General features: G+C 40.8%; 1 protein-coding gene across 1 annotated transcript in view; it reads left to right on the top strand.

Moving 5' to 3' along the window:
- Positions 1 to 25841, top strand: part of EPB41L2 (erythrocyte membrane protein band 4.1 like 2) — a 166234-nt gene that overhangs the window by 86622 nt on the left and 53771 nt on the right. Inside the window, exons 6-9 of the mRNA XM_065400935.1 lie at positions 18942 to 19017; positions 21302 to 21520; positions 23658 to 23745; positions 25678 to 25830. Coding sequence (XP_065257007.1) covers positions 18942 to 19017; positions 21302 to 21520; positions 23658 to 23745; positions 25678 to 25830 — 536 coding nt within the window. The remainder of the gene's footprint in view (positions 1 to 18941; positions 19018 to 21301; positions 21521 to 23657; positions 23746 to 25677; positions 25831 to 25841) is intronic.

The raw sequence follows: 25841 nt of genomic DNA, 5'->3' as shown, positions 1-25841 counted from the left end.
TTTCCAAAATTATTTTAATTAAGTTTCAGTAATTTTTAAACGCATAAATTGTTGAAGGAGTTGAAACAAATTAGTGTTAGTAAAATGGAATAAAAGATGGATATAGATTTTTATTGTTGTCTATACTTACAATTTTCTATCCAGTTTATTGCTGACTGTGCTGAGATGTCACGCGGTCATAAGTACTCCATAATTACTGTACTTGATACCTCCTAAGGTGATGATCGGGGTTAATCAGTAAGATGGGTATCTGAACTTTTCCGTGTCTGTTAAATGTTAGTTGTGTTAAAATGTGGTCTTCAGTGACTGCTGGGAGACATTTTATGTAACTCATTAAATGAAATGTCTCTTGCGAGCATCTTGTGTATCAAATATGGTCGTTATGATGCTTGCTTGTTTATATCAGCCTTTGAAAGACTTATTTTTTTAACAACCAGGGAGTCTTTAAAGACTCCCAATGCTTTTAGCCACTGTTTTTGGTACAGGTTTTTCTTCTTTGTGCTAAAAACCACGAATGTATACTTCAGCCTGCTTTGCATCGCGGGGGCAGAACTTGACCGGTTAGTCACTAGCAGCAGGGAAAGGCCCAACTTCCTGAAATTCCCTCTAGGCTTTTTTCTGCCCCCACTTGACCTCCTTGCTGCAGAGCTTTTCTGAGGAAAATTCTGAATTTTCACATTTTTAGACTAGCAATCAGTTTTTAAAAAGTGGGATTCAAATCTGGCTCATGTAGATATGAGGCTTTGGGATCAGACGTTCACACACATCCGTTACCAGTGATACAATTGGAAACTTTGAGAAGCTGTGGCTATTCAGAGTGTTCAGAAAAGTCCTCTTACAATCCTGGCTTCTGACAGACTCTACAGAAAGGCAGTCATGCAACAAGATCAAGCAGTCTGGGAAGTACAACAAAAGAAAATGTCTTTGCAGGTAACAGTTAGAACAAATGCAGGGTCAATAACTACCCTCTTTTGCTTTAGTTATCTGCAGTTCTCCCAACCAGCCCTATTTGGAGCTAGAACCCAAACTGGTGCCAGGCTCAGTCAGTTTGATTAAATGAGGTCAGTAGAAATTGTCTAGAGAGAGTACCCTGTGGAATTGTGCAAGAATTCCAGGAACAGCTTTGTCCCATTCCCAATCTCAGCAACCAGGTGAAAGGCCATGGCATGAATTTAATCATCTATCAAGTGATTTATTTCTATTTCAGGTTGGAGTACACCTCTACTTTGATATAACGCTGTCCTCGGGAGCCAAAAAATCTTACCGCATTATAGGTGAAACCGCATTATATTGAACTTGCTTTGATCCACCAGAGTGCGCAGCCCCGCCCCCCCGGAGCACTACTTTACCACGTTATATCCGAATTTGTGTTATATTGGGTCACGTTATATCGAGGTAGAGGTGTATTACAGGCTGCTCCCTATCCTATTTCTCCCTCCGGATAATCTCGGAGACACAGCACAGGGCCCTCTCTGAAATATCTATATAAGTTCCTAAAAGAAGCTTGCCTTCAAAATATTCCCATTTTACCATCCTCCGACAATGTTTATGTTCTGCAAAAGGCTGGCAGCCTTTTTCTTTTCTCTTCTTCGAGCATTTTTACATAGGCTCCCAGGGGGTAGCAATAATATTGGCTTTAGGGAAGAAGGCAAATTACTTTTCTTTTCACAGACAATTTTTCTGATCAGGATTCTGTGCAGATAGAAAGCTGAAGCAAACACACAGTGATATGGTTACAAATTCAGTACAAACAAAAACATGTGGTGTCAGGGAAGTCAGCCATAGGGTTGAACTGAAGATGAATACTATCCGGTACAGGGTCTCATCTCAGAAGAATGTTAACACAAGATGGAAGGAAGGAAGGAAGATGGCCACAATGAAAAACATGTGTCACGGAAACAAACATCCAATTCTTATTGGAATCCATTTTGAATTCTGAAATCGTTTGCAGGTACGCTTCAACAATCCAGAGTTCATATGATGCCTACCCAGTAATCTTGAGTATCCCCTCCGCATCTCACCCTATCTCTTCCATTGACAGAGATTTAGCTCTAGTTGTATATTCTCTAATCCCCCAATGTTTTTATTTTGAAGGGACCTTCCCCACTCAGTTCAGGGAATGGTTACCATAAAGAGAGAGTACAGTGTCCACCAACTGGAACAGATTGAGTCATTAAGGTCTCAGGGCACTGGTCCTTCCATTGAAAACAGATGTGTTCTGGTCATGACAGTCAATGTGTCTGATTGTGTTCTTCCCAGTTCTTACGAAAACCCTATCAGCCGTACCCCAGAGAGAGATTCTTCTGTCCTGGCTGGAGCAAAATGCCCACCAAGGGGGAAATAAACACCAAGACTTGCATGTCAGAAATCGGATTAGCAGAATTGCTCTTACACCCAGAGGTATCTGAATCATCATAAGTAAAATTGGTAGGCTAGTGATCAACCTCTTTGTATCTAAAAATGGTAAATAAAATGTCCTGGAGCCTGTCTGTGTGCCAGGACCAGAATGTGAGGTGGCAATGACATCTTGCAAAATGAGCAAAGTCTCCTCTTCTATATGTCTTTCCAGCTTGACCATTTTTCCCAAGCCAACACAAAAATAGGAATGAGAGAGTAGCAGTGAAACTGTTTATGCTTTTCTGGCTGAAGAGGTTTTGGTTCTGAGGCCTGAATAAATCTAGCATTGGATTTTCAGAGGAGGTCTGCTATTGCAAGACTGGTCCTCCAGCTGGGATTAGATGGTTTCAAATGAACACTTGATTGAAGTGAGTGTTGCTCTGATGGACTCCAAAAGAGAAGTCAACCAATAGAACTTATTCTACAGGCTGGTGCAAAGTCCACAGTTTAATTACCATATTAAAACTAGCAAAACATATCCTTGACAGAGGTGCTGGAACAATTTGTATAGTGAGGGTGCTGAGAGCCATTGAATCAACCTGTAAATCCTGTATATGATGGAAATCATTTTAAGTCAGGGGGTGCAGCAGCACCCCTACTTCCAGCACCTGTGATCCTTGAGTTCCCCCAGGAGTGCTTTATTGTGGGTGTATAAGAATGTCCATGCAAAAAGGTCATATCTCTTTAGTATAATATTCTTGGCATGCTCAAAAAGAGGAAGTTTTGTACAAGTCCCCATGTTAAATACTTCCTTTGGATAGAACTTCATTCAAACCACACAAGGTCCTAGAGTTGCTCTTTACAGCCATACTTGAATTGGACCTCAGAAGGAGATGTGGTCTTACTTCCTATCCATTACAGTAGGCCTGCCAGGGGCTCCAATCAGGAGTTTTTTATTTGAAGTTGGGAAACCTGGTATTGTACTTTTAATTCAGACAGGTAGTCCTCACAACTGTCATGGCATTCATTCTTTAAGTAAATTCAAGAAAATTTCCTCCTTCGATTAAGTGTCAGTGTCAGGGCAGAGTAGTCATGTCTCTATTGAGATCTGCTTGATATCCACTAGTTCACCAAGTTCTGCTTATTGGTCATCCATTCTTACTCATTGCAATTTCCATTCTTTTGACAGAAGTCATCTCCTCCATATCTTAGTGCCCAAGGGGGCATGGAGAAGATTGATTACATACAATCTACCTCATTTTGGATGTCCATATTTAAAGGATGATCATGCTTCCCTCCCTGGAGGCACACTGCTATGAAAAACCCATTTTAACAGATCTGTGGACTTTAGCATGAAGAGGAATAGAACATTTTTTGTGCTTTCCTGACAGTTTCCTTCCTTAAAGTAATAAGGTCCACAGATCCCACCCACACTGAAAAGAAATGGATCATTCAGAACAGAGAGAGGATTTCTGTTAATTGTTGTTTGGTGTAATATATCCTTTTCTCCAGTAGGAGAAATTGTTGTACTTTTTCCTCAAAGTATATTTAACACAATCTAGCATTTAGAAAAGTACATTTGAATTATCCTGATTGTGGAAGTTATCTCAACTGGATGGAACTTGAAGAGGTGGAGCATTCCCCTGCTGCGAGTGGATGACCGTTCTGGCTCTGCCCTCAACCTGCAAGCAGGCTGAAGTATCCATTGTAATAAATTTGTGGACCTTAATTACAATGGATACTTCAGGATAGGCTAAATTTTACTAATGTGGAATCTCCAGATATTAGGTCGTTCTTCACTGTCAGTATTATTGCATCATTCGTAGACATACCAAGTTTTGGAGTTGGTAGTTCAGAGTCTAATGTACAATGCATGCCACCTCCTTTATTTCAAGGGTAATACTAAGAGCTTGATCATGCTCCTTAAGTCATGATAAAATTCCTATTTTACTAGCACCTCAACAAGCATAACGGTGTACTCTTGCCAGTATTTTCATTGTCTCCAGCTTGGAATGTTCCCAAAACCCTATACTTTGTTTATGGAATTCATTTCTATTAAGATTGAAAATGGTGATAGCAATTTGAGAATAAAATATACTAGTAAGTAAAAGTATATTGTATATAAACTCATGTCACTTACTACAGATCCATTAATGCTATACAAGTAGAACAAAATTATTTTTAGTTAAAATAATTCAGTGTTTGTAGTGTTGCATAAAATTAGGGTGACCAGATGTCCTGTATTTAAAGGGACAGTCCTGTTTTTTGGGACTTTTTCTTATATAGACGCCTATTATCCCCCACCCCCATCCTGTTTTTTCACAGTTGCTATCTGGTAACCTTACATAAAATGTCACTCTGGAATGTGCATATTGGATAATGTAGATTTGATGGGGAGATACGCTAGTCAAGAATAAGATTTCAATTTCTGCACTTGAAACAGAAGAGCATTGTAAATCATTCCAGGGGCACACCTGTGTAATCTTTTCACCACATGTCACCAAGTGAAAGCACCTGTAATTGACAGGAACAGTGTGTTCATCACAACTGAAGTGGAAGGTTCTTTGTGAAACCTCCATTTTTTTTTTTAATTCTGATATTTCTCCAAAAGCTTTACATTTGCACTAATCATTTTTGCTATGGATTTCATTAATTCCAAAAGCCCTATAATTACGTTTAAGAAAACTTGGCTCATATTCTACTGAAGGAATGAAAATTACAATGGATTCTCTACAGACCATGTCGTTTCATTTCCTCTGGTGAATAGATTATGCTGAAAATATAGGTGAAGTACAGTCATTTGTGTAAATAGATTCTGCCTGATAAATTAATGCATTTGCCATTTTAATCTACATATTTATATACAATATGTAATTAACCTTCCACCTACTAATAAAGAAAATGATTCATATTATATTATTTTCTTTGAGTAATTGCACATGTCTGTTTCACTATGTGCATGCCCAGTGCTCCAGCGTCAGATCCAGAACAGGTGTCAGATCTAAAATGTATAGGAAGGTGAGGCTCTGTCACCTTCTCATGGAGGCAGCCCTGCGTCCACCATCAGAGCCTTCCTGCTTCTACTTCAGTCAGAAGTGCTTCTCCAGACATTGCTGCATCTTAGTGCCGCTCTCCTTCCCCAGTACCTCAAAGAAAGCATTGACATGGTGCTTTGAAGGACTCATCCTCCAAGAGATCAAGGAGCCTGGTACCATCAACCAATAAACAGGCTGGAAAGAGGGTAGTGTGTCCTTTGAGAAGAGGCGCTCCCTGATGTTGTGACAGCATCTTATGTGGGGTTATCAATTCTGGCACTGGTGGTGCCTGTGAAGTTGAGACTGATCCCTGCTGAGGTACCAACCCCTTCAGTGTAACAACAACAGTGTCAAGGGACCTTCTTGATACCACAGTTTGGGGACCAGCGGTACAGGAGACCTCTCATCTGGTACCAATGAACCCTCAGTCTGCATCAGACCTGCCTATAGGTAGAGATCAACTTCTGGTACCGTGGACAGCATCAGACCCTCTTGCGCCTCCTTGCCCTGTGCTGTCTAAAGGCAAGGCCAAAATGCTTCCTTCGATACCATCATTTCTGGTCTCAACAGTGGTCCTCGGCACTTGGGGGTACCGCAACCCCAGCTGGTAGAGCCCTGCAAATCCATGGATATATATCTGCATCCACAGATACAGTTGTACTTTTTACCACAATGGTGCCCAAACTTTTTCTGTTGCTGCCCCGCCCTTACCAGTAATGGGTATCTGTCCATGCCCCCACCTCCATTACTGCATAGTTGGCTCAGGAGAGGAGCTTGGGCTGAAAGCAGAACTAGGGGCTGAATGTTCCTCTGCATTCTCCTATGGGGGTGCGCCCCACAGTTTTGGGAGCACTGGTTTACCAACTTAGATCAGATGCAGATCCAAATTTTTGAATCCATGCAGGGCGCTACCGGTTGGGTGACTCAGGCTGTTCTTCAGAATCGGAGACTTAGTCATGTGTGTCTTGCTCCCAAGATAGGAGGCATCACTCTCCATCATTGAGGGGATTTTGTCCTTGGTATCTGGCAGAGGTTCCATGTTGATCGAGGGACAAAGAGGTTGTGGTCCATGCCCTACCAATTGCCATATTGGAACCCAGGGGGTTTCTTCCCACCACCAGATCTTTCCTGCACCCTTCTCCCTCCAGGTCTCCTAGTAGATGCCACGATAGTTTGTGTGAAGAGGCTTGGGAAGTTACCCCTAGTACCAAGTAGGGTGCTGAGCAGGCCCAGCAGAATCTCCTTTGGAGGAGTTATAAGAGGCTCCACTCAACCTGCTTTGTGTTCCTCCTCGTCATCGCCCAAAGAGGCAGTGGTATCTTGAGTGTCTTTGCTTCTTCAAAATGATTACGGGGCCTGTCAGGACCTGTTCAAGAGGATTCCTTCCTCCCTGGGTGTACAGGTGGAGGTAATTCAGGAATGCTCCTACAGGTTGATGGACATTTTGGGATCAGAAGGGATATACTAAATAGCTCTCCTTATAAATGAGACCATTCTGGAACCCATTAGGATTTCTCACAAAATCCTATCTTCTCTGTCGCCAACAGTCAAAAGGACTGAGTGGTTTCCAGTTTTGTATCTTGAACCAGCAATCCTAGCTGGGTAGATAAGATATCTATCTCTGGGACAATGATCTCAAGTTTGCAGACAGGTTACCAGGGGATGTCAGGCAAGAGGTTCGGGCAGTAGTGGAAGAGGGTAAACTGCTGGCTAGGACCTCTGTCCAGGCTTCATTGCATGGGGCAGACTCTGTAGCTAGGACTATGGCATTTGCGATAACAATATGTAGGTGTTCATGGCTTCAATCATCAGGTTTTCCACAGGAGGTCCTATAGACTGCTCAGGATCTCCCTTTTGAGGAACAGACCCTCGTTTCTCAGCAGACTGATGACAAGATTCACAGTCTCAAGGACTTTCAGGCTACACTGAAGTTTTGGGGGATTTACAGTCCACCCCCTAAAAAGAAGTAATTCCTCCCCTCAATCATTCTACTGTTACCAGTCCTTTATGCCTAGGTAGCCTAAGCAGTCTAGGAGGAAAGGGGAGAGTCATAGAAGGTGACCACTAGCTCCTCACTTTTCATCTTCAGCAAGCTCATGTAGACAGCCTGGAAATAGCAAGCAGTCTGTTTGACTGTCTTGTCAGATAGCTTACCAGTTTGCTTTATGACAGCTTCTCCTATCCCATTTTTTCCCACCAGGTTATCCCACTTTCTGCATGTTTGGACCCACATATTAGCACAGATCAGTGGGTCCTAATGGAGGAATTTGGTTACACCCTTCAGTTTGTTGGTATCCCTCCCCCCCAACCCCTTTTCCCGTCCCTCTTCAGGGACCCCTCTCATGGACACAGTGGAATGATCCCCTGCCAGTTTCCCCTCTTCATCTGGAAGAAATTTGGGGTCAAACTTTAGAGTGAAGCAAGGTGGAAGGATGGGATTGCAAAACACTTCTAATACTCAAAGTCCTATTTAAATGTGGATGAGCATAATCTGATTTTCACATTCTAGTTTACAGAATGGTTCTGGTTTACAGATGTTGAAGACTTGTCCACTGTACTGAAGTAATTGTGAAAGAAGTTTGTTTCTTTAATGAATTGATACATTGAGTGACATTACTTTCTGTAACTAATGTAGAGCAACAATGGCTAGAGCCCTTCAAATCTTTGTGCTTTCAGAAGTATGTAATAAGGATAGAAATGGTATGAAGTAGCATGAGGCTGGGCAGAGCAATGCCAAAAAGGCCAAAAGACATCTCTTCTACTTAGCCATCTACTTCTAGTTTCCACTGGCCCCACTTGGCAAATGCTGAACATTATAAACTTTTATATACAGGTTTGCACTGGAGATGAACTTCTTTAGTGACCCACAGTGAGCATTTTTTAGTTGTCGAAACGTACTAGATAGAGGCTATTCTGGTTGTGTAGATGTTAGAATTTATCTAAATTGGATTTATACCATGAACACTTCTTATGGTTAAGACATTTGCTTTTGTTGTTGTTAGCACTGTAGATGTTCATGATGTATAAAGGTAAAAGCCTGAATTTTCAATAGCGTCCACTGATTATGGGTGCCTCGGTTTTTGGGTGCCCAACTTGAGACCCCTTAAAAGGGGCCTGATTTTCAGAAAGTGCTGAGCACCCACATTTTATGTTGGAAAATCAAGGCCTGTTTAAGGTTTCCTAAATTTGGCAGTCAGAATCACTATACTTTTTTGAAAATTTAGGCCATGATCCTTGCCTTCTGGAAATAACTTTGGAAGTAAAAATCGAGAGCCAATAAACCACGTGGGTAAGAGTTGGGCAGGAAACAATTAAAACACAATTTTTGAATAGTGGTCATGATGAAACTTGCTTACCTTGATTTACACCAGGGGTTGGCAACCTTTGAGAAGTGGAGTGCCGAGTCTTCATTTATTCACTCTAATTTATGGTTTCACATGCCAGTAATACATTTTAATCTTTTTAGAAGGTGTCTTTCTATAAGTCTATAATATATAACTAAACTATTGTTATATGTAAAGTAAATAAGGTTTCAAAATGTTTCAGAAGCTTCATTTAAAATTAAATTAAAATGCAGAGCCCCCCCGGACCGGTGGCCAGGCACCCGGGCAGTGTGAGTGCCACTGAAAATCAGCTCGCATGCTGCAGGTTGCCTACCCCTGATTTACACTATTGTGCTTGTTGTTAATGCAAGTCTCCAAACGTTCCTATGGGCTGTTAAGTGTTGGTAGGTGGGTGGCTGGATGTACAAGTGGTGAATTAGATTGGTTTCAGCCTTAACTCTAAACTCTTTTTTTTTTTTTTTCCCCTCCCTCCCCCTCCCCCCCCTTGGAAGAATATATCAGCCTTTTTTGTGGAATGTGATTTGAACATAGTTTCTTTTAGATGTATATAATTCAGATAGTGTGTTCAAGTGTTTGAAGCCAGAGGTGTTGCTTCCTTTTTACTCACATAACACTGACCTCCTGACTCCTCTGTCAGGTATCCTGACTAGAACACATTTCAACTTCATTTGGAAAATCAGCTGTGTGAGAGAATTTATTCTTACAAAAAATTTTTTATGTCAAACTACTTTTAAAATAGCCACCATGAACCAGATATTACTGGGCCTTGGTTTTGTCTACAGATCTGTGCACAAGTCTCAGTGTAACTGAATAGAATTGGGCACACTATGTCCAGTCAGTGCCTTTCAGTATTAATAACAATGGAAAGAGGTTCACTCTTGCACTTTCATCCTCAGTTTCTTTATCCACTTAGTTATAGATGGGTGATGGGATTGCAGGTATGTGAAGGTACAAGGCCTCTGCTGATGTGAATTTAGGGAGCCAAAGCCCTTACATTTCTTAAATTTCTTCCCTATATGTGTGGAAAACCCACATAGATGAGAATCTGGCCCATACTTAAGCTATCTTCACATAAACTTTGAGGCCATCTTGTCAAGGACAATCTGAATATATTCGCATCATTAAAGCAAACATAACCATATTGCAGGTTTCATTTGATGTAGGCTCTGGGAGACGGTTAACAGTCAAATTAACAAATGGGGCTAACATATCTCTATCTTGCAGCAGCATCTAGATCAAGAGTTTTTAGCAAAACACTGAAGGAGGTGTTATAAGTTTTGTGGTAAGCACCTCTATCTGACAGGAAGTTGAGGAGATTTGTACAGTAAGAAAGCAGCATTGACTGAACCCTTTTTTTGTATTTATTAATTATTCCAAACCAGGTAGAATCCTGTCTGGATACTGGATAAAGTAACTTTAAAAATAACTAGATCACTTTTTAACTCTTTTGGGAAGCAAAAGGTAGTTAAGCACTGGAATAAAGTGCCTAGAGTGATTGTGGAATCTGTTATTGGAGGTTTTTAAGAACAGGTTAGACAAACACCTGTCAGGACTGGTCTAGTTATTACTTAGTCCTGCGTTGAGAGCAGGGGACTGGACTAGATGACCTCTTGAGGTCCCTTCCAACCCTACATTTTTCTGATTCTGTGTGCTTAACTTTAAACCGTGAGTAGTCCTATTGAATTCAGTGAAATTACTCACAGAGGCACATGTTTAAATGTTTTGCTGGATTGAGGCCAGCGTTCATGGCATCTTGCAGAATCATTCAAGCATTTAAACTGGTAGTGACAAAATGGATCAGGGATCATCTAGGGAGCTGAGGGTGGCAACAAGCAGACAAATACATACGTGAGTGGTTTCAGCAGCCGGACACTTCCCTTCACCCAACCCCCTTCACTGGCAGTCGCAGGAATTTCCTGCAGCAGAGGAGGAAATTTGGAAACTTTCCTTCTACCCTGCTGTTTCTCTCTTCCTTCCCCTCTCCCAAAACTCCACTGGCCAATAAGAGGCAAGAGTGAGTGACAGCCTTTGAAACCTGACTTAGCCTTTTCAGGGTCCCCAGAACTTCTGTCCCTTGGTAGTGCTGGGACAGGATTTACATTTACACCCAGTGACTAGATACAGGTTCAGAATTGTAAAAGGGATGAAGGCTATGGAGATGGGCAGGACTCCTTTGTTTTGTAGCGTGAAGGGTTGGGGGATAAGAGTGGCTGGCTGGGGAACTACAAATGAATAAATTCATTTGTAAGTGCAGTTTGAGTATGGAAAAATTCTACCTTAAATAAATAAATGAAGATATCCTATCTCCTAGAACTGGAAGGGACCTTCAAAGGTCATCAAGTCCAGCCCCCTGCCTTCACTAGCAGGACCAAGTACTGATTTTTACCCCAGATCCCTAAGTGGCCCCCTCAAGGATTGAACTCACAACCCTGGGTTTAGCAGGCCAGTGCTCAAACCACTGAGCTATCCCTACCTTGGGTCTGTAAGGGTGAATTACAATCGTGTTAGCAGGCATACCGTAATGTAGGCTAATCTGCTGCTCAGAAATGATGATAGATAAGAAAGGGTAATGCCATGATTAATTAGGTGAACTTCCAAATGAAATCAAACATCAGATCAAATTATGTTTACTTCACAAATAAAATATTAAGTAAGTAACACTAGTGTAATATGTAGTCCATGAGTTGGGAATTTTGCAAGTCTTTATATTACTTAGAGTTGCTGGTATATAAATGTTTCATTTTAAACTCAGCTGTAGCTGATTTTCATTTAACAAGAAGAACTGTATGGCTAAGGGCCTGTGCATCAAGATGTATACAAAGAAATTTTGATTCCTATAACATCTTTCTTATAAACTTTATCTCAAAGGCTTTGTAATGTTAAATTGAGTTGAAATGAATTGGTGTGAAGAGGAAAAGAAGATTTTAAGAGGTATAGACAAAGGAAAACCTCTGCATTTGAGAGATTAATTCAGATGGAGTGACAGATAAGGGTAATCAAAAGGAAGGAGAAGTTGCTGAAGAGATGCTTTTTTTCATCAGCTGTGTTGAGACTGTGAATAGAGAGGGACTGGGGGAAGGGGGGAGAGAGACAGGGTCCATGAGGTAGGCTGGGCTAAGTACATGGAGGGTCTTAAGAACAAGATATAGATTGTCTTAACTCCCTAGATCAATTTCAGGGGCAATACATTGCAGAGGGGAAATTTCCTTAATTTTGGGTGCCCTTTTTACAGTTGCCTGTGTGCAACTGTTCTTGCCACATTACCACAAAACTATTAGTTGAGCCATAAAAATAGCATATACACCAACAGTAAAAGATACAAGAATGCCTTTATTGGGATAAAACACTGATTCTCCAGTATAGATGGGATGAATCATGTTAATTGTGCACTGTTGGTTATTACATTCTTTTCCTTGAAGAATGTGTCTAATGTTGCTTCTGAAGCATTTTTGAGGTAGCAAGTTGGCTAGACAAATTCTTGACATTTCAGTAGGCCATACTATTAAGCACCAATAAACAGAGAGCACTAGTACAGACAAAATTCTAAATATCATTTAAATATCAACATTTTTTTACCTTGCCCAGCAGTTTATAATGTCAGTATCACAGTATAAAGTTTTATACAGACAATCAAGTTTTTGTGTGCTTTTGTCACATTGCTGTACATATGAGCTATACTCGTAGACTAAGTCAGAAGTACAGAAACAGACTGTACACAAGCAGTTTAATACATTTAGTTTATGTTCAAAGGAAAAACAGTTTCCTATTACCATTTAAAATATAAGAAGGCCAGCAATTCATACTGTGACCAACGCAAAATTGTTAAATTGTCGGTTTCAAACAGCGTTACTTAATTTTGTTTGTGGCTGTAATAATAGTCTAAATAAATTGTGGTAATTTAGCATGTGTACTGAAGATGTATACACCTGGAATTTCCACATATCCCACGGATTCAAACTCCAGGAGCATTTTTGCTAACAGTGTTTCACTTTAAAACAAACAAAATCTAGAGTGACCTTCTAGTTACAGAGAGCCTTCTAAGAGCTGTGATCTATGCTAGAAAAAAATCACATTGCTAACAGGAGCCAGCAATAGGTTAAGCATCAGTTAAACCAGGTGTAGATGAACTGCAAGTATAAACCATTAAAAACTGATTTGAGCATCAAACAAGTCTTCACTATATTTGAGGGGTTGGGGGCAGATGCTGAACAGTCCCTCTTGCCCCCCCCCCCCCCCGTCTACAGTTGCAGATTAACTGGGTGTCAGGAATGGGTTATTAATTTATTTGTGTAGACAAATAAATTAATAACCCATTAATAACCTAAAAGGCAACCAATGCACTCTTCTAATGCTAAGTCTGCAGTTGGAACAGTGAAACAATACCACCGAGAGATGTCAGTTGCCCTGTTCGTCTCAAGAGGGGAACTCTTTCACTTCTCTTAATAGTTAACTTAGATGCCTAATAATTATTTATTATAATTTTTTGTTCACAGAAAATTAGTATTTTCATAGCAGTACAATTAAAGTTTTCTTATGATTAAATTCTCTGTACATTCTTTCAGTCCATGTACTTCTGTAGTGTTCTTACTTACCTTTGTTTTTCGTTAGCAGCTTTTTTTGTTTTAATCCGTAGTTTTCATGCAGTATTATTGTAAGACTGTACTCACCGTTATTGACTTTTCTCACAAAAAGACATATCAGAAGCCTGGTATATTTGAGCTACTAGTGTATTGTCTCTCCCCATAACTGGAATGAAATGTTTATATTTACTGTTCTATGGGTTCATGCTGATAGATTTTTCCTTTTGAGAGAATTAAACATTAACTATTTTGAATTGATGCCAGTCCCCAGGGAGAGAATAGATTAACTTGTTTCCATCAGTTATGGCTTTCATTCAATAGTGCTACATTAAAATGGTGTTCCGATTGTATGTGCATTTGACCCATTAGTTACCATTAGACACTTTTTCTCCAGAGACACCTTTTGGACTTGATCCTGTCCTGGCTTAGTATATGCATCACTGTAAACACTTCAAAAATCCTTGTTGTTCTAAGGATGTTTTGTGAATAGAAATATCTTGTAAGGTACATAAGAATGGCCACAGTGGGTCAAACCAAAGGTCCATACATCCCAGTATCCTGTCTTCCAGCAGTGGTCAGTGCCAGGTGCTTCAGAGGGAATGAACAGAACAGGTAATCATCCAGTGATCCAGGTAATAACTTTTAATTGCATAACTTCTGTTGGTGGAAGATACAAGTTCTTCAGGTCTGGGAAGAGAAATCAGTGTGTCTGAGCTAAATACAAGCTGGGACAGATAGTTTAACATAAGGGGAAACACATGTTGTGGTGGGGGGGGGGCAATAAGTATTATAACATTCTGTAAAAGAGGTTTGGAGTAGGCCATTAAGAGTGAGCAGGTTTTATATATATTTTCATCCTCTGGACAAAAGCCCTAAATTCTCATAGATTTCCACCACAACTTCAACTACCACTCATCCATCAAACTCTCTACAACGTTCCCACAAAGCATCAACTCTGGATGCCACAGTTAACTTCAACAGTGAAACCCTACAAATGACTATATATAAGAAATGCATGGATCACCATGCTTACCTCCACAGATCCAGTAACCACCCAAGAACACAAAGAAATCTGTTATCTACAGCCAAGCACTTAGATACCACAGAATTTGCTATGAAGAGAAAGTCCAGGATGCACACTTAAAACCACCACATTAATCAAGGATACCACTAGAGAAGTAGATTGCATCATGGAAAGGACCACCCAAATACCCTGGAAGAACCCACTTCAATACAGGGGGCAAAAAACCACCAACAGCACACACCTCTATCTGTCACCTGCCACCTCACACTGGAATCCATATGGGGTATCATCAAATAGTTGCAACCAATATTTGATGGGGCCCACATCCTGAAAGAAATCTTTGCCACACCCTTCTCTTCTGGCCTTAAAACAACCCCCCAAACCTTGCCAAGCTAGTCATCAGAAGCAAGCTCTCCACGGACCGGGATGCACCAACTAAAAGTGGCACCAGACCCTGCCAGAAAAACAGATACAAAACCTGCAGACATATCTCCATTGCTATAATGATAAATACCCCCCCTACACAACACCTTTCAATATTCATGGGTCCTACACATACTTATCACATGTGGTGTACCTCATCCAGTGCATCAGATACCCCAATAAAAATTATGTGAGTGAAACCAGATAATCACTATGCTCTCAAATGAACTCTCACAGAAAATAAGACCCAAAACCATCATATCAGCTATGAGTGAACACTTTTCAGAAAATGATCACCACATATCTGATCTTTCAATACTCGTCCCAGAGGAAACTTGCATAAGCACTTCAAAAGATGAACCTGGGAACTTAAATTCATAATGCTGCTAGACACCAGAAACCATGGACTTAAGAGACGCTGGTTTCATAGCTCATTACAACAATCTGCCAGCTGACTCTTAATGGGGTCTTTTATATAAACCTCTTTTACATAACAATCTAACCCTTATTACCCAGGCCAGCTCAAGCAACCTCCTACAGCATCTGACCCTTTATGCTTAACTATCTGTCGCGACTTGTATTTAGCGTAGACACTCGTATTTCTTTCCCCAGACCTAGGGCATGTCTACACTACAAACTTTTGTTAACTCAAGTTAGGTTGACATAATCTGCCACAGATAGTATATTGCTTGTGTACGTGCATGCGTACTTGGCTCCTTACGTTGGTGCTGTGCCTACTCCACATGAGTGCTTGTTTCAATGCACAGTGTGGTGCACGATGGGTAGGTATCCCAGTGTGCTACTCGCCACCATCCAGTGCACTGTCTTTTGGGAAGTTTTGGCAATGCATAGTGGGGCAGAAACGAGTTTCACTGGGATGACTGGAATTGTGAGATAAAGTTCCCATCGTGCAGCTTTTTCCACCTCCAAATGCCATCTTTATTCCATAGTTTTCCACACCTATTTTTAAAATCCCACAAACCCACATGGGGCTTGCCACTGTCCACCATCTCTGACAAAAAGCGTGGAGCCTGTACAACTCTGCTCTATTGTCATGAGCGTTGCAAGCACAGGATGCACGACTCTCCAGTATTTGCAGAGCTGCAGAAAGAGCTGTGGAGAACATGACGGTTTCCTGGAGGGCAAATTGCTGTAGGACATAGCGAGAACCAATTCAACATTGTTGGCATAGATGCTGGAACTACGAGGGATCCTGGGGGTGCTGCCACATCCCCTGGCTTGAAGTGCTTTCCATTATGTACAGGGTTTACAGTTTGGTTCACTGGCTCTCAGAACCCGCACTATACAAATTGTCCCAGCATTCCTGATTGTTGGTGGTATTCAAAGAGTGGTTGCAAATGGTGGAGTGCTGCTTTTTGGGCATGAGAAATGAGCACTGACTGGTGAGATCACACTGTAATGTCACTGAAATGACAAGAAGTGTCTGCAGAACTTTTGGATGTGCCAGGCCACATTCCTAGAACTGTGCACTGAGCTTGCCCGAGCCTTCCAGCATCTGGACACCAGAGTGAGAGCTTCACTGACAGAGAAGTATCAATCACACTGTGGAAATTTGCAATGATAGATTGCTACTGGTCAGTGGGAAATCATTTTGGAGTTGGAAAAATCCAGTGTGCAGGCCATTGTCATGCAAATGTGCAGGGCCATTAATCATCTCCTGCTACACAGGACTGTGACTCTGTGCAACTTGCAGGATATAATGGATGGATTTGCAGTGATCGGATTCGTGAACTGCAGTGAAGTGATAGACAGCACACACATCCCTATTTTGGCACCAGACCACCTTGCCCCAGAGTTCATCAGCAGAAAGGACTATTTTTCTATGGTTATGCAAGTGCCAGTGGATCACTGGGGATACTTCACTGACATCAGTGTTGGCTGGTCAGGGAAGGTGCCTGACACCAACATCTTTAAGAACACAGGACTGTTCAAAAAGCTGAAAGCAGGGACTTGCTTTCCTGACTGGTGGATTTACCATTGGCAATGCCAAAATGCCAGTAGTGATCCTGGGAGACCCAGCCTACCCCTTACTCTACGGCTCATGAAACTGTACATTGGTGATCTCAACAGCACCAAGGAACGATTCAACTCTACTGGTTCAGCAGGTGCAGAGTGGGAGTTGAATGTGCTTTTAGTCGTTTGAAGGGGTGGTGACGTTGACTCACAAGACTGGATCTCAGTGAGAAAAATATCCCAGTGATTATAGCTGCCTGCAGTGTGCTGCATAGTATCTGTGAAGCAAAAGGAGAAAAGATGCCTCTGGGTGGAGGGTAAAGTTGGAACATCTGTCTGCTGAGTTTGGACAGCCAGATACAAGGGTTATCAGAAGAGCTCACCCAGGACCTGTATGGCTCAGGAAGGCTTTGAAAGAGCATTTTAACAGTGAACCATAGTAACGTGTTGTGGTGTGCTATGCTGTACCTGGCCCTGCAGTTTGGGTGCCTATTAGGAATTGTGTGGTGCTTGGTGCAAATTTATGAATAGAACACTGACAATATATCTATTAATTTTGTGGTGCTTGCTATATGATGATGACACTATTTGTAAAAGATCCTATGAGTTGTGTCACAGTGTTCAATAACAACTAAGTGGGTGCTTTCAGTACCGCCAGGCATTCAGCAGCATATGTTGGGAACTAATAAAGATGAATTATTTTCCAAACAATATTTTATTGAGTAATGAAAACACTTCAAAAAATTCTGTACAAGTTAAAAACAAACGTTAAAAACTTAATAAATTCCTGGATCAGAGCTTAAAGGGGGTGTGATGTTAATGTTCACTTACGTCTTCCAACATATGTTACCTTTGTTTTGTTAGCCTAAGTGTTATCTTATCTGTACTCATTCACTGTACATAGCTATAGTTTTAATGATTTATAATTATCAAAGTGCTTAATCTCACTATTTACAATTACTCATTTTATATTTCAATGTTATAAGTCAGTATATGAGGAAGAGTTATGGGAAACATGATTCTTTAATGTCAACATTTCCTACCTTCTTTAAACATGAGTTTTTTTCATCCAAAGTCCAGTTTTATTTGTGAGTCATTACAAAGCAACTTTGTTAGAAATTTTCCTGTGAATGCATTTTGAGTGGTGGCTCGATTTTATGGTCTTGATAGTTGCTTTTAATGATACCTTAACAATGTCCACTGAAGGTAGGACAAGAAGTAATGGGGCTTAATCTGCAGCAAGGGAGATTTAAATGAGATATTAGGGAAAGCTTTCTAACTACAAGGGTAGTTAAGCATTGGAATAGAGTTCCAGGGGAGCTTGTGAAATCCCCATAATTGGAGGTTTTTCAGAGGAGGTTGGAGAAACACCTGCCAGGGATGGTATAGGTTTACTTGGTCCTGCTTCTGCGCAAGGGGTTAGACATGATGACCTTTCGAGAGCCCTTCCAGCCCTACATGTCTACAGTTTCTCCTATATTAGAATCATCATGTATATGTGGTTTTATATATTTAATGAGAGCAGCCATTTTGGGGGGGGCTACAGTATTTGCCTGCAAATAAAGTGCTTTACAACTGCACTATTTCTACTTCATGCTTTAGTGTATGCCTCACAAACCTCAGTTCTTTCAGTTTTTCTTCCCCATGAGTGATTCTACAGTCTCCCAAATTAAAAGGAATTTGTTGTTGTTTTATGAGCTCATCTCAACAGGGGAGAGAGACTTACCCTGGAAGAAGCTGGAAAACATTGATTATATTAGTTCACAATCAATGCAAAAAATAGTTGCTCAGGGTTGAAACCCTCTAAAATGCTTGTTTGAACAAAAGATACCTTTAAAGCTGCTAAATCAAATTATTATGGTTGCCTGAGAATTCAAATACTAAATACTTTTATAGATGTTTTCATAATCTATGATAAGAAAAACACTGTAACAAATTCTTCAGAAATGAAATAAATTATCTTAACCTGTTGGTCTGATCTTTCAGTTTACAAGTGTAACTACCTGGCATTGAAGAGAACCCACTCTTGTTAACTTTCTCTCTCTTTATCATATAATTTCTAAATTTCTTACATTTTAAACTTGACTTTTATTGATGTGACTAGCATTTCAGGAATTAAGACTTTTTCACAAGTGTTTTAAATCTTCCAATAAGAAATTTTTGTTTGTTTTGGTTGCTTGTTAAAGTTCTTGTGGAGTAATAATCAGCCATTTCCCATTTGTAGGTTTACCCTGGCTATTCACCTTTAATGTGAAGTTTTATCCTCCTGATCCTTCACAGTTGACTGAAGACATTACCAGGTATGCATATTTTAATATAAAACTTGATAATCCGTGTTTTTTTTTAATATTGTACACTCTGCAAGTCAACAAGTTACTTGCTTCCTGTGTTTTGAATTCACATTGCAGATTTTCTCTCTCTCCCCACTCCTTCCCTTCCTCCCTCATAGAATAAGGGAACAGAGAGGCCCTAGGTGTGGGAGGAAACTTATCCTGGGCACAGACTTCAGGATGGCCTGGAAGTTTAAATATTCTGTCTGCTGCTACAGCACAGTTTGACTATACTGTGCAATGCTGCTGCTTTTTGTAGCCAGTAGGAAGTGAGTAGGAGTTGGAGACTTTGCATGATGACATCACGCAGCTTTTCTTGCCCCCAGTTCACAGCATGAGCAGTCCTGAGCTGGGATGAGACCTGGGACTCAGTGGATCTGATAAGGCCTCCAGGGGAGCTCCCAAATGAGGGGGGGGGGGAAGCTAGTTGAAATGGGGGGAGGAGCTAATGAAGGGGTCCAGAAGGAAGAGGGAGAAAGTAAAAATTATAGCAAGAGACCAGAGGATGAGGATAGAAATGGGATAGAGTGGAGCAGCGTGGTAGCAGGGAGGAGACCAGAAAAGGGAATGAACCTCTTAAGGGTCAGAGACGTGGAGCCAGTGGATGTTGAGGGGCTGTCACTATATTCGGATGTAAGCGGTAGGGTAACTTGTGTTGATATGAGTACTGAGCTCAAAGATGTTAAGGTGCTTTATATGCTAACTCTATATTAAACATAAACTGAATTGCTGAGAATACATTTTCATAGATAGGTATTAGAGATGGTAACAAACACACAAAGTAAGATAGTACAACAGAATTATTAGCCTTGTTTCTTTATGATAGCACCCATTATGTGCTACATGCTTTTCAGACAGCCAAGGAGGAAGAATCTGAGAACAGAGAAAAGTAGAAAGAGTTTAAAGAAAATGGGAAATATTTTTTCCCTCAAGAGTTGTCTTGGTTTACTGTTGCAACATTAAACAGTTAATTGTGGTTTGTAACTTGCTTAAGTGTTTTGAGGGGGATACAGAAATAGTCCAGATAATTTATTTTTAGTTGTCAAACATTTATCAAATAGAATTTGTTAAATACAGTGTATAGCAAACACAGACTGTATGACAATGGTATATAAAGGATTTATTGGTACTCGTTTAAAATTATTTACATAGTTCACCACTTAGTAGCTTCCCCATTTGTGAGAAAAATGACCACTCCAAACATATGATATACAAAATAAACTACATATACAGTCTATAATTGTGTCTCATTCCACATGTAGTAGTATAGCTAATTGTATTCGTGTTCAATTAATCTAAAACAAGCTTTAGGTGTCCACGCTGGCTATAAAACTATTTTCAGGAAATTAAGTTGGGCTTTTAGATTGTGTTCAATTAATGTAAATAGTGTTATCCTTGATTATCTTTGAAATTTTCTAAAACCCCAATACTTTGAGCTTCACTATGAATTCAAAATAAACTAGTAAAAAATAAAATTTACTTTTGTTTAGTATGTCATGTAAGATTACTTTGTGTGTGCATGGCATAAGGCTTTATGGACAAGAGTTGCAAGGTACAAGATAAATGTAATTACTCACATGGATACGACCTGTGTGAGGGATGCAAGTGTTCACTGCTTATTGATATAGTATGCATTCCTGTGTTGTATGGTATGACTGGTTGGATTACATGGTGCAAAAAAAATTAGATATATTACTGAAGTTTTAAAACCAAACCCTAGATTTCAATGAAAAATATATCATCCATTTTTAAATGGATTGTACCTAGGGTGACCAGACAGCAAATGTGAAAAATTGGCATGGGGCTGGGAGGTTATAGGAGCCTATATGAGAGAGAGATCCAAAAATCAGGAGTGTCCCTATAAAATCGGACATCTGGTCACCCTAATTGTACCAAGCCTGAAAATGAACATGACAGAGTTGGTAAGCAAGTTTTATTATGTAAAGGCAGACACATACTGCTCATTTATACTGGGAACCAGAATATTTCTAATTCAACTGATTTATGAAAGATGTATTGATTCTTATACTAAAACTGTAACTCCAAATCCTTTGTTTTTAGTTGACAAAATCGATCAGAAATGGAACTTTGTCTCTGTGTAATGGTTTCTATCAGTGCATTTGGTTTTTTAAAACAGACTATTGGAACTACATGTTTGGACAGATTTTACTCAGCTTTTTGCATGTGTGCTGTCACAAATTTCCTGCAGGAATATTTCTGTTTACCATAAGTAACTTTTTTTTCCTTTTTGCAGATATTTCCTATGCCTACAGCTTCGTCAGGATATTGCTTCTGGCCGACTGCCATGTTCTTTTGTGACTCACGCCCTCCTTGGTTCATATACTCTGCAGGCTGAGCTAGGCGACTATGATTCAGAGGAGCACAATAACCATTACATCAGCGAATTCCAATTTGCACCCAATCAAACAAAAGAGATGGAGGAGAAAGTAGTAGAACTGCACAAAACACACAGGTGTGTCAGACCTGGTGGGAATAAAATATGTTGATATGGTCTTGGTTACATCTGTCATTTCTCTTGATCTTAAAAATATGTATAAAATTGTGTTAGATTGAAGAAGTTTAGCACTACTATGAAAGTCTTACACCACTTACATAGCTACAACATTTTTCTTATATGCATTTAAATGGAACTTGTCTTTAGTTTGACTTTCTTTTCATCTTTTTTTTCTTCTGTTTATTAAAGCCCCTTAGTAGGCTTTCCATCAAAAAAGTCAATTATGGATGGCTTCTTGCTTTAGCCAGTAAAAATAGCAATAAACATTTCAGCTGGGAAAGTTTTGAAGCTATATTTCATGATACGGGCTTTTTTACTTGCTTTTTAAGAACAATTGTCTGAATTTATTTCATTCAGAGATGTTTTGAATAATATGAAGAAAACATTCAGAATCTGAAATTTTTCATTTAAATTAGCCACAATTATTCAGTGTCTAAACTAGCTACCTTTGGATTATTAAAAATCTGATTATGAGGAGCCATTTTATGACTGACGTGCAGATAGAATTAAAGTCCCAAAGTCTCATTACATTAAAAATATAAGTACATTGGCAATTGCTTTCAGTCAACAAAATCATACATTTCTTTGCATTGCCCAAAGGCCAGAGCCCAGTGCCCTGAACTATACACTCTTTTTGTAGTGTTGTTTTTTACCTTGAATAAACCATGGTCACTGTTTTAGTTTTGTTGTTGATAGGAAAAATTATTCTTGTTCCCCTCATACTGACGGAAGGACGGTCGTCTTTTGTTAGATAAATGCTATGAATGTAAATTGTAAGCTCCTTGGGGCAGGAACTGTCTTTTTGTTCTGTTTGTACAGCATCTAGCACAATGGGGTCCTGGTCCATGACTAGGCATTACCACAATACTAATAATAATAATAATGAATGAAGTCCTGAGCTATATTGGGAGCAAAACCCCCACTGTCTTCAAGGGGGCCACAATTTGGGCATATATTGCTCTCTAGATACTGTATAGTTATGTGTGCAAAGTGTGCAGTCTAAGGCCTGGTCTACACTATGACTTTAATTCGGATTTAGCAGCGTTAAATCGAATTAACCCTGCACCCGTCCACACAGCAGAGCCATTTATTTCGAAATAAAGGGCTCTTAAAATCGATTTCTGTACTCCACCCCGACGAGCGGAGTAGCGCCAAAATCGATTTTGTCAATTTGAATTAGGGTTAGTGTGGCCGCAATTCGATGGTATTGGCCTCCGGGAGCTGTCCCAGAGTGCACCATTGTGAACCGCTCTGGACAGCAATCTGAACTCGCATGCACTGGTCAGGTAGACAGGAAAAGCCCCAGGAAAATTTGAATTTCATTTCCTGTTTGCCCAGCGTTGAGAGCACAGGTGACCACAGATACCACAGATACCTCAGATTAATCCCGTAGTGTAGACATACCCTAAGTCAGAAAAGGTTAACCTTTCTATGTTGAACATTTGAGAAAGTAAATGTACCTTATTTACTGATCTTGGCATTTTAAAGGATACCAGTGAAATTCTGAAATTCACACCTCAGCGAGGTGTGGGGGAGGATAGATTCCTACCTCTGGTGGTGGTACCAGGGAGGGCTCTAACTTTTTTGCCGCCCCAGGCAAAAAAGAAGAGCGCCGCCCCGCCATAACACCCCCCCCCCCCGAGCCGTGCCGCCCAAACCCCCGCCCCCCGAGGCGGGCCGCCCAAACGCCTCCCCCCGAGCGCCTCGCCGGGCCGCCCAAACCCACGCCCGCCGCGCCTCGCTGCCCAAACCCCCGGAGTGTCGCACCGCGCAGCCCAAACCCCCGGAGTGTCGCACCGCGCAGCCCAAACCCACGCCCCCCCCCCCCCCCCCGGAGCGCCGCACCTAGCCGCCCAAACCCCCAGAGCGCTGCGCTGCCCAACCCCCCCCCCCGAGCGCCTCACCGCGCCGCCCAAACCCCCACCGCCCGAGCGCCGGGCCATGCCGCCGAAGCCCCAGCACCGCGCCGCCGAAACACCCCCCGCGCTGCCAGGCCGAAACAAAAAAAAAAAAAACCACAAGAAAAACCCCTTGAGCGCCACCCCTTGATATTTATTTTTGACAGTAAACTGAAGTAATCTTTTAATGCTTCTAGGGGCTTGACTCCAGCACAGGCAGATTCTCATTTCTTAGAAAATGCCAAGAGGCTTTCCATGTATGGAGTGGACTTGCATCATGCCAAGGTATTGAACTATTTTTTTCTGAAAAATACTTGCCATTACAGAGCACAATAAACATGGACCACTCAACCTGAAGATATATGTACACTTAAGGATACTTAAATGCAAGCCCTTCATCTGCTATACTATCTGGCAGTCATGTTAATTATTCAGTTTATGGGCATAGGGACCGTGAGAGTTTATCTTCAGTCTATGATTATTTAGCCCATGTGGCTCCATACTTACAGGTTGGGAAAAACAGCCTTTATTCTTAGGAGCAACTAAGTTTGTTTTAAATGTTAAATGTTTATTCCAGTGATAGGCTTGGAGAGGCAAAGTGGAGCCTAAAATGTCTCTAGTGTTTTTTTTATACCAGTGGGAGTTAAGTACAGATTTTTAATCTAGATGGTTGGAAATGAACTTCCATTTCTATTGATATTTTAATTTTGAAAAGTAAGCAAAAATTAATATAATCCAATTTAAAAAATCAATGTTCTCAGAAAATCAGTAGCAAAATTCATTTAATGGACTCAGAATGCTAAATTAATCCAATATTTAAAAAGAGAAGCCAAAGTCAGATTTTTTTTATATAGTGTAAAAATACTAGAGAAACCTTCTGTTTTATTCAGTGGAACTTGGAAAGGTAGTTGGGTCTTTATTAATGGCCTTTCCCAGTTGCTCTTGGAAATATTTGATGTAGGTACGCTAGTCTTTACTGGAGATGTATGGTAAATACATCTGCAACCTTATTTCCACCACTAGTAGAAGTTCATGATACCAGCTCACTCTTATCTTGAATGGCTTTAATTTTCACTCTTTTTCAGTGGTTCTAATGCTTGCAATTACTCCACAGCGATTTCTCATGGCAAGTAAAAGCTCTGACAAGAACTCTGTTTTCTGAGATCAGTTTTCAGCCCTTAGAATTCTGCCAGTCAGTCTAGAATTTAGTGACAGCTGGATGTCAGCACTTCGTATTATTGCTGGTTGGTTGGGAGGATGTTGGTATTTGTTGTGCTATAATGTGGGGAAGTCTCTTCTCAAGACTTGCATTACATGCAATTCCTATCAGTAAGTATTTGCTTCTGTAAACTGAGATCAGACATTGTCATTGGGCCAAAATGATTAAAATGCTATCTACCAGCACCTTGATTGAAGTGGCTAAGCTGACACTGTCAGCCAAATATCCAGGAGCGGTGCCAGGGTTTTTGCCGTCCTAGGCGGCAGCGCTCCTCCTCTGAGCATTCGGCGGCGGGGGTCCTTCCGCTCCGCATCGTCGGGGCACTTCGGCGGCGGGTCCCGGAGCGAGTGAAGGACCCTCCACCGAATTTCCGCTGAAGACCCAGAGCAGAAGGACCCCCCACTGCCAAATTTCCACCGAGGGCGGCAAAATGCCGCCCCCAAATCCTGCCACCCTAGGCGACCACCGACCCTGCAAATAGCCACTTCCTTCTCCACCTTAATTGAAGTAATAGCTATATATAACTGCACAATATGATATAACCAACCTGCTTTATTTTTCATAAAATCTATAATGTTTGCAAGGCCTTTGATTTTTTTTCTTCTCCCTTTAATGCTTGCTGAAACGTTTGCTAACATCCATCACATCTCTACTGCTGATCAATTTCTAATCTAGGTTTTTATATGCCCCCTATCACCATCATTTTGGTGTGTTTTCTAAAATTGTAGCATGTACACATAGATGTGTCTTGTCACTGCGGGCTGGACTGGACTGATGAATGCCAAACCATTGCAAGAGTCCCAACCTTGTTTCTAAGATTAATAAATGCGGATTTTTTCCTGCTGTTGTGTACCTTTTCTTTGCAACCCCATTTGGCATTACTGTAATTTCAGCATGAAACCAGTGTAATCGACATCCGTCCTCCCAAGTGTATTAACATAGTTAACTCCATGAAATATCATTATTTAAATTTTGTCTAAAATTCTCATTTGCGGTAGGATTCTGAAGGTGTGGACATCATGCTGGGTGTATGTGCTAATGGGCTACTCATTTACAAGGATAGACTCCGAATCAACCGTTTTGCTTGGCCCAAAATTTTGAAAATCTCTTATAAACGCAGTAACTTCTACATCAAAGTCAGGCCAGCAGAGGTAAGTAGGGC

This window comes from Emys orbicularis, chromosome 3 (assembly GCF_028017835.1).
Source record: "Emys orbicularis isolate rEmyOrb1 chromosome 3, rEmyOrb1.hap1, whole genome shotgun sequence".
Classification (NCBI taxonomy): domain Eukaryota; kingdom Metazoa; phylum Chordata; order Testudines; family Emydidae; genus Emys; species Emys orbicularis.
This window is presented reverse-complemented; position numbering and strand designations above follow the sequence as displayed.